The sequence below is a fragment of the Pagrus major genome, chromosome 17 (assembly GCF_040436345.1).
Source record: "Pagrus major chromosome 17, Pma_NU_1.0".
Taxonomy (NCBI): domain Eukaryota; kingdom Metazoa; phylum Chordata; class Actinopteri; order Spariformes; family Sparidae; genus Pagrus; species Pagrus major.
This window is the reverse complement of record NC_133231.1, coordinates 12160114-12170176: the sequence shown is the minus strand read 5'-3', so window position 1 is coordinate 12170176 and position 10063 is coordinate 12160114. Positions and strand designations below refer to the sequence as shown.

Sequence of the window (10063 nt, the reverse complement as noted above, 5' to 3'; positions counted from 1 at the left end):
GTTGAGATGTTTCGATAATATTATCAGTGAGCGGAGACAGAGAGAGAGAGAGAGAGAGAGAGAGAGAGAGAGGAGGAGGAGGAGGAGGAGGATCAATAGGCCGACATGAAATATGACTGTGAACATCCCAATTACGGCCTGTTTAGAGGGAATTAATGAGGCAGATCTTGGATACTGATATTGTTCTGTCTGTCTGGAGGGGAGAGCAGCCTCATTTTCTCGCTGTCACTAAACGAGAGTGGATGTTTTTGCTGAAGAATAACACAGGGCGGAGGGAGGTGTTGGGTTGTATTAATGGGTTAAGAGCTGCTTTATTTAACAACTGTGTCTTCTCTGCTCAGAAGGCCCCGTGTGTCAGCTGTTTGTGGTGTTTTAACTTTAATAAGAAAGATCGTGGCTGCAGGGTCGAGGGGCCCCGGGACGTGTTTCAGCACCATGGACAGCAAACTCTCAAAGCGCTTCTTCAGAAACCGACTGCTTTTATTTTCAGTGAAACAAAGTTGAGACGCTCTCGAGAGCCAACGAGAGCTGTGCATTTGTGAGATATTTTTTTTTTGTTTGTTTGTTTGTTTGTCTCTTTTAATAGTGATACTCAACTGCTGAGACCTAAATAATATTCAATTTACATTTGCATGCGCATATTAAAGAAAAAGAAGAAGAAAAAAAGAAAGGCAAAAAGAAATAATCATGTAAACCATAGGCCTATTTTTTTTGCCCCCCCTCAGAAAGGATGTAAACTTTTAGTTATACATTTCGATAAGTTTTGTGCGTGCGTTAAAAGCAAATGAGCCAAACGGATCCGGAGATATCCACTCCTCGTCCTCGTGTGACGCCAATGTAACAGTATATAGATACCATTGCTTTCAAAATAAAACGAATAAAACATAATGAGGGAGGCATGGAGACCAAATAGGCTTTTTTTTTTTTTTTTTCTCTCCTCAGCCGACTTTCAGTCAGTCAGCCAGTCACAAAAAGTCCCTCTCTCATTTGGTTTCGTTAGGAGCAGAAGAGTTTGTTGATACTTTTGGGGAAGCTCATGGCACTGTCTTTGGAGGAGTCGTGGTGCTGCTGCAAGGCCGCCGAGCTCCTCTCGGCCTCCAGGATGGCGCCTTTGGTGTTCGCGGTCCAAGAGACGGTGGTGTTGGTCAGAGCCTGGCTCAAAGTGCTGTGCCTGAACAAGGGGTCGTGGAAAACCCCGTCCACCCAGTTTCTCAGGGTCGTGACCGGCGAGTCCTGCCTGTTGTCCAGGCCGGTCACGGGTGAGGTAGCGGCGGGGGATGGGCTGAGGGAGGAGGGCGGCGGCGGCGGCTGGCACCTCAGCATACAGGACGGGTACTCAGTCTGGTTCAGGGACGTCGCAGTTTGGGCCAAAGACCAGATGCGAGGTTTGCCGTCTAATATCTGGTGTCCCTGCTGCTGCTGCTGCTGCTGCTGGTTGTAGCACGCCTTCACCTGCTGTCTGCTGTCCGCCTGGAAGTCCTCCGGGCTCGTTTTGAGGCAACTTTTGCTCAAGTCCTGCTCCCCTCCCAGAGAAACAGGGATGGAGATTTTCAGAGACGTGTCCTTGATGAGGTGATCGCCGGGGAGGTCGCCCGTCGTCGTCATGTGCGTGTTCATGTGGTACCGGTGCTTCAGCTCGCACTCCGAGCTCTCGGACTCCAGCGTGTCGAAATCGTCCAGGTCGCTCAGCTGGAGGTCCTTATCGGGCCGACTCCTGGTCTCTGGGAAGAGGAGAGGAGAGAGGAGACATGTCAGAGAGAGATTCTGGTGGCACAGATCTGATAAAGGCTTCCTGGACAATCACTGTGGAAGTGTTCAACCTGCTGTCACACAATGGGGGAAATTGCATTTGTTCATGATTACACCCTGATAAATGAAACCTCCAGCTGATAACATGAGAAGAAAACTGAACAAGAAAAATGAAATAAAATAAAAGAATCACTTTGATCATTAATCAAGTTTCATCTGACAGACTTTATCAACTACTGAAATCATCAACTAAATTAATTCAGGCCTATCAGCTGTGTAAAGTCTTGATCAACACAACATCACCATTAAAAAGGAACCTGAACTTAGTTCAAGTGCTTCGGCCCTCCATTATATCTGGAGTGAGGCCTGTCTGATGGTACTCTACAGCTTAAAGTCTGATATGATGATCAAACTCAAATGGAAACAGATGATGCTGATGACAAGTTTAATGTTTAAAAATACAAATAAATGATAAATAACAAGAATAAAATGTCAAACTAAATACATTCTAAGGCCTCCTTGTTCTTTGTTTCTTTTTATATGACACAGTTTTGATCAATAATAACAGCAGCACAGAAATACAGTTATTGTTAAAATGACACGTTAGAGAAATAATATGTAAGAGTGACAGGATCTGAGAGAATCCAGTGTGGTACGCTGATTTGTTAATTCTGTCAAATCTTATTCTGATGTACATTTTTGTACAGAAGAAAAAAAATGTCAGTGTGGTGAACATCACCTCATAGTGAGTCAGATGAAAAGAAAATAAGTTTTCAACATGTGTGGTAGCAGTGAACGCTCCTGAACAGGAGTGCGATCGTGGTTGTTGTCCTCTGAGTTCCTTAGTAATTTTTTTTTCATTCATCCTGATGAAACTTGAATCATTGTGAGAGTGATAAAATAAGACGTAGTTGCTAAAACTGTCTTTTTACAAGTTTTTTTGCCGCTTTATGATACTGATGTCAACAACAACATTTTTAAGAGATGTCACCAGTTTTTCTGTTGTGTGCTGCCAAACAAATCCTGCAAAAACCTTCAACGTTTGTCTTTAATCATGCAGTGCAACGAGGCCCTGTGACACTAACCATCCTCATTGTTCTCGCTTTTTATCTGCTCCTCCTGCGACCCGTCCTCATCGTCGTCATATCTCTTCTCCTCTGAGCCCTTGTTCCTCGGCGGCCATGTCATCTTGTTCTCCTTCTTGAGCCTCCTCCTGGCGTTGGCGAACCAGGTGGACACCTGCGTCAGGGTCATCTTGGTGATGATGGCCAGCATGATCTTCTCCCCTTTGGTCGGATACGGGTTCTTCCTGTGCTCCTGCAGCCAGGCCTTCAGCGTGCTGGTCGTCTCGCGCGTGGCGTTCTTCCGCCTCGTTCCCCCGTCCATGGAACCATATCTGTTAATGAGGACAACACGAGCAGGGTGGTAACAAGAGGGTAAACACAATGATAGAGGATGCTTGTTGCATGACAATTTTCTAATGTGTTGCCCTGGCAGTTTCTCTCCTGGAATGCATGACAGAGCCATCTGCTTCCTGTAATCCTCTTGAAATTATGCATCACATGCTCTGTAAGCCTGACAGTCCTACAGATAAACCCTGCTGCTGGAATGGTGTGAAAAACTGGAAATAAAAAAAAGATGTCACTTAAAAGACATCATTTAGAAAGTACAGGTGAGAGGCAGGTACAGAAGCACTGAATGTGCTAAACAGTGATGGAATGTAACTAAGTACATGTACTTTGTACGACTTTGAGGTACTTGTACTTAACTCTTGAGTATTTTAATTTTTATACTGCTTTATACTTTCAAAAAATGTTATACTTTTTACTCTACTATATTTACTTGATAATTTAGGTCCGCAATTTTCTCCGCAATCAGATTTAAAAAAAAAAAAAGATTCTGATAATCAAAAAAATACTGAATATCAGATCTGATAATAACGCCACTCAACACTGAGTATGCAGTAAATACTTACATGTAAACGTATGTTTAATTGACTTTTATTTTTACTTTTGATACTCAAGTACAATTATTGCCAGAAAATGACTTTTAATACTCAGGTACATCTCATATCAGATACTTTAAGACTTTTACTCAAGTACTGGTGACTTTCACTTTTACCAAAGTAATATTTAACATGACATCTTTTCTTTTACTCAAGTATGACTTTTGGGTACTTTATACAATGCTGATGCTTGGATTACGCGCAGCATACTGTATAAGATGGAAGGCAGGGTCACCTTGTCACACATATCCTACCTGAGACCCCACCAACAATTCCTCCGTAGCACCTTCACTGGTATCCAAAGTAAATCTTTTGGAAATATGCAAATTTATCCTAGAAATATTTTACCAGTCATAATGCCAAGTGTACTTGGACCATATTTGCCTGTATCCGTGTATTGAAACCACAAGACTCCTTCCCTAACCTCTCCCACCGTAGGCCTACATTTAAAATGCACAGTGTTGATTTTCAGTCAGCAGTGAGCTGTAAAAGTCCTCTCAGGGGAGGCTTTTATGAGGCCTTTATTGCTCCGTATAGCTTAGTGCAGGTCAAGCACTGCTAAGGGAATCAAAAGGAGAACGAGGAGCAGCACTCCACCTTTTCCATAGCCCGTGTTGTTCCCTCGCAGATAAAATAGACTGTAAAATTGCTTTATTGAGTGTAATGATGAGCCCTCAGGTGAAAGACGGGCGCAGACAGAGCCGTGCTGCTGTAGGCCTGCTTGTTTTTCTGAGTGCCACTAATTCTGTTTTGCCTTCGACTTGGGCCTTTTGCTGCATGTGCATGTGGTATTAACGTTCCTGCTGACACTCTTTGCACTCTTACAGTGATTGGTATAAGAATCCGAGCGATGTGAGCTCTCATTTTGCTATAAAGCTGATCAATAAGACACTTTGCTGATCAATTAACACACGATACTACGAAAGCGAGAGTGTTTTTTTGTGCTATCCTGTGCAGTTCTGTGACAGCTAACAGAAACCGGTATAGCTATCACTCACTCCCTACATTTTCACCACGTCACAGACTTGATTTTTCGGATGTCGTCTCATTATTGGGAAGACCTTTCGCTATGGCAGACATGCTCGTCACAGCGCTGGAGAGGCCTCGTGTCTCTCTGAAAGGGGCATGGGTCCTCTGAAGCACATCACCTCATCAGGAGAGAAATGTGTCATGAGATGAAGGTGATCACCCGGTGTTGCCCGACGTGATGAGAATGGCCTTGACCTCTCGGGGAATGATTGATTTAATGCTGGGGAGTGAACCAGCGATACTTTGAGCGTTACTGTTTGTCTAAATGTTGATTACATCCTGATTTAGCCGCTTAGAGCAGCCGATTAAGCCTTCAAAGCTGTGTGACAGTGAACTTAACAGCTAAATAAAGGTCTGAGGCAACACTTTTCCATCCTGTGCAACATGTATCGTACCACACATAAAGTTTACTTTGACGTTTGCACTGATAATCATGCTTCCTTACATTACAAAAATGAAGAAGACACATTATGACAGAGACAACATACCTGTCATACTGATACTGTCCCAGGGTAGGATCATATGGGTAGTAGGCTGTTGCCTGGGTTATTCCCGCATGCGCAGAAGCTGTGGCATCTTTAGTATCGAATGTGCCCTGCAGTCATACATAAAGACAAGAGTTTTAAAGAGTGATATAGGAAATCAGCTTTTAGTATGTGACATCACTCACTGGGAGCTGAAAAAATTATAGACATTTCTATTGGTTGTATTTAAAAGTTGCAAGGAAGAATTAAGAAAAAGAAGAAGAAGAAGAAGAAGAAGAAGAAGAAGAAGAAGGTGGCCATGGTTACTTGTGCAGTAAATCAGAATTTAACACATCATGAAATACGCTTCTGCAAAAAGAAACACTTGAAAACTTCATAGTACCATGATACCAAATTAAAATGACAAGACTTTCAAAATAAAACTTCAAAAACATCAACATGAATACATGGCTACAGGAGGGTTTCCTGGTTTAATTATTATAGGAAAAAAATGATCAGTTAAAAAAGCATTCAGCTCTTCTTTAGAAGTCCTTTTTTTATTATAAATATAAGCACTTAATGTATTTCAACTCTAAAATTACTGGAACAAACAACATTGTTGGACTTTACAGGCCCATGTTAATAAAACATTTCTGACCATGATACATTTAAAAAAATACAAAACGCTTTTTCTTCAACATGTGTATGCTTTTATAAAACGAGTCCTCAAAGTTTGCACAAATCAGCTTGTTTCCAGTGTAAACCAGAAGCAGCTTCTCTACATTTGCAGAATGAGTTGGCTTTTTAACAGAATGATTTGTCTCAGAACAGAGTGAGCCTGTCTCTGCTTTGCTCAAAGTCTTTTTCTATCACAAAAGACAAGTTGGGTGATATGAGGATAAATCACACATACAGTAAAAAGGCAGGTATTTTTTTATTTTTCACAGCATATAGACGAGGAGAGGCGCGCCTGGCTCCAGCCTCAGCACCCTGCGGCTCCATTAATCAATGCCAAGAGGGATCAGATGAAAGGGGGCTTACCAGCGAGTAGAAAGCCGAGGCGTCCGTGCCGTATGTAACGTAATTCCCATAGCCTTGGCCGCCGGTGTAGGGGCTGCCGTACACGCCCAGCGCGGCGGCCGAGCTGAGTTCGTGCCTCGCCGTGGCCAGCAGCCGGCTCTCGTACACGGGACAGTAGACTGGTGTCTGCCCGGACGCCGCTACTCCGGAGTCGGCTATGGATCTGCCGGTGGACTCGCAGCAAGTGGTCAGAGAGTTGGTTGTCATCAGGAACTGGGTGGAGACCGAGAGAGAATTTGTGTTTAGAGAAGTTATCGGTGTGATTTATTTGATTCTGCATTTTAAAAAAAACAAAATCAAATATTGATCTCGAGCACTCTGATGCCGAAGTTACTTCATAACTTTTTTGTATTATTTGAAAGAGAAATTGTCTTGTTTACGTGTCCGCAAAATTAAACACGATCTAAGTTTTTTTGACAATAAACGATTTCAGCTTCTTTTTAAAACTAAACTCACCCTCATTCGCACATTTTTTCAGTGTCATTTAAAAAAACAAAAAAAAACAACAAAAAATCCAAACATGAAACGACTCGTAAAGACTGATATCAGATGATGAATGATGTGTCATGCGTGCGCGTAAAACGTGTCCAAAAAAAAAAAAAAAAGATCCGTATGTTAGCTCTGCTCCAAACGAGGCTTGTGCGTTACAAACAGATACAACATGATTTCCCAACATCGCCCAGTAATACCCAAAGTAATGCCCAAATGATTTTTTATGGCTCAAAGCCAAAGCGAAGCAGCAGCTGTGTTATGGCGCAAAACACACACAGCGTGTGCAGAACAAGTTGGCATGTGTGTTCCGGCGCAGATAAACATATGGTTGACATTACAGAGCGGCTATTATCTCGCAGAAATCAGTGAACGGGAGGTCGAGGGGGTCTCGCTGTGTGTTTTTTTTTTTTTTTTGGTTATCCTCGTCTTACCCCCTTTTTCTATCGCTGCAGGAACACAGGTATCACTGGCTGTAACGCAACACCTTCCTCGATACCAGAAAGCACCGTGACAGCTTCTCTGATTCTTGGCCAAAAACGCGTAAAAAAGGATCGATGAGATAATCAATCGCTGCAACATCAAAAACACCAAAACAGCACATTAAATGAACAGAGGTAGTTTGCGTAGAACTTACTTGTGGAGCAGACGAGTAGGGATATCCAAATTGTGGATATGACATGGTAGAGAGGTCCCCCAATATCCAGAAATAAAGCGAGACTGAAGGTCTCCACTCTAACGCAGGCTGCGGCTCTGTTTGACTGTACCAATTGATTGGTAAGCACAGGCTCCTAGGATGCTTATAGGGCGAAGCAGAGTAGCATGTTTAATTTGTGTAAAATGCCCCCCACTCAAGCGCCTTTCAACGGGAAAAAAATAAAAAAAAAGAAAGGAGGAAAATCTTCCAGCGCTCCTTTTTTTTCTCCTTTTTCTTTTTAAAACTCTTAGAAGTAGATGGATGGACGTAGGCTTCTTTCTCTGCCCGGAATAATCACTTTGTTGTCAGATACATATTTTTGCCTTATAAAAAAGTAGTATAAAAGACGTCAGCAGCAGAGGCAGGTTGTTTTAAACGGCGGCGACTCTGACGTCAGAAGTTTCCCACTCTAAAAATGACCGGACTGTAACTTTAATATGCATTTTCTTTCCCGGGATGACGACAAAAAGCAGAAAGAAGAATCCATCGAGAAAATCTATTAAGAGGGAAGAAGGGAGGGAGGACTTTTTTCTGCTTTTTGTTAAAGATGTCCTGGAGATTAATTCGCAGTCCCCAATCAATCAATTAGGACAATCAGTGTCTTGAATATGCAAACGTATGTATCAATTAAAATGCATTAGGGGGCTAATTAAGCACATTCTTATCATTCCTCCGCACTGATGCTAATCACGTGGGCAACTAATTGATTTTAAATTAATTAGTAAAGAATATTTTTCGTGTTGAGCAGGGAAACAAACTGCAGCCTGGCAGCAGTTTGAACAAACACTTTCATTTTTATTTATTTTTTTCTTATTTATTTGGATAATTACCTCCATAAAACAGATTATCTTTTGGTTTCATATCATGATTCAACTCCACCTGGAGCAATGAGTCCCGGGAGTGTTGTTATTACCACAATTCTTCCCCAAAAAGTGCTTAATAGGATGTAGTTTGAGTGAACTTTGCACCTCTCCACATGGACAAACCCTCAGAATTTAGAATTTATTTTAAATCAGACTGAAATTTGAATCTATCTATCTATCTATCTATCTATCTATCTATCTATCTATCTATCTATCTATCTATCTATCTATCTATCTATCTATCTGTCTGTCTGTCTGTCTACCCTTTCTCTTATCCCTCCTTCTCTCCTTTTCACTTGTTCTGGTCAAGATAAAATCGTCAACCTGCTGGAACCAAAAACAGCCAAAAGCCCCCAAAACTCGTGCGCCACCACTGCGCCGCGGCTCCGCCAGTGCGCGCCGCCTTGCTTGGAGAATCCCGGGTTGAGACATGTGGATAGCCCCGGGGGTCACTCCTCAAATTAATGATGATGTACTCCTCCTCCCTCCTGCCTCCTCTCCCCTCCTCCTCCTCCTCCTCCTCTCCTCTCCAGCTGGATCTCTGCCTGCCGGTGACAGGTCGATTGAGAGTGATTGATGACTATCTAGGGGACCGGGGCCAACATAATAATATGATACCGGCACCTTGCAATAATTGCTCGCTTTCATTTACAGATGAAAGAAGTAATAAACAGCCGCGGAGACGGGACTGCTTATGAGTAACTTTTTCTCTCGCCTTTCTTGTTTTTTTTTTTGTTTTTTGGGGGAGGAAGGTGCGATGGTGGTGTTGGTGTTGGTGTTGGTGGAGGTGGAGGGAGGGAGGGTTTGTACAAAATGTCTGTTCTCTCATTCATTCTGACAAATTGAATTATAGGGGGTTAGTACCTCCAAGCAAATGGCCGCATTAACGCTGCGAACAGAGGGGGGTCAAAAGGGATCAGCCAGCGCTTTTTAATTTGCATTAACTCTAATGCCACCTTAACATTAACAACCCGTCCGAGGCGCTCAAGCATACACTCGCACGCACGCACGCACGCACGCACACACACACACACACACACACAGAGTTCCATTTTGTCTTATTAATTTAGACTTTTTTTCTTCTTTTTTTAAATTCATTGGGGTTAATGTGACACGCGGTGCATTAAGGCAGGGCGGGACCCAATTTATCTTGAACATCACACCCAGTGGACGAAAGACAAAGTGTTGACACGGTGGGTTTTGGGCGCACCTGACGCACACACACACACACACACACACACACACACACACATAGGTGGCACAGTGGTATATATGTGTAGAATTAGGCTGGAGACAGTGTGAAAAGTCTGACAGACACATCCAGCAGACTACACTGCCCGCACGGCCTCCCTCCACCCCCTGGCTGTATACCTTTTCATTATCCTCTGCGTTACCCAGTGTTATCTGGCGCCTGTGATGAAATATTTAGGCGCACTAGTATATGCTTTTAGACGGAAAATGAAGGCGACGGCAGGAGTTCATGCTTGTTTAGCGTTTAAAGATTAAAAGAGAAGCTTCTTCTTCTTCTGTTTTTTTTTTTTTTTTTTTTTTTTTTTTTTCCGTGGACAGATGTGGGGAAGCAAAGGATGCTCTGGGTTTAAAGTGGAGCAAGTGAGGGGGAAAAGGCCTGGTTGCATTTTTCTTCCCTTCCCTTTTTTTCAGCAGCAGATTTGAACATGATAATCAG

The 10063-nt window shown here is 42.8% G+C and overlaps 1 protein-coding gene across 1 annotated transcript; it reads right to left on the bottom strand.

The window, feature by feature from the left end:
- Window positions 1-996: 996 nt before the first annotated feature.
- Window positions 997-7498, bottom strand: irx4a (iroquois homeobox 4a). Its single transcript, XM_073486086.1, has 6 exons — window positions 7454-7498; window positions 6289-6540; window positions 5272-5378; window positions 2835-3145; window positions 1821-1823; window positions 997-1721 (listed from the first exon to the last, which is right to left on the bottom strand). Exons 1-6 carry the CDS (start codon window positions 7496-7498, stop codon window positions 997-999), a joined length of 1443 nt encoding a protein of 480 aa, XP_073342187.1.
- Between the last annotated feature and the right edge of the window lie 2565 nt (window positions 7499-10063).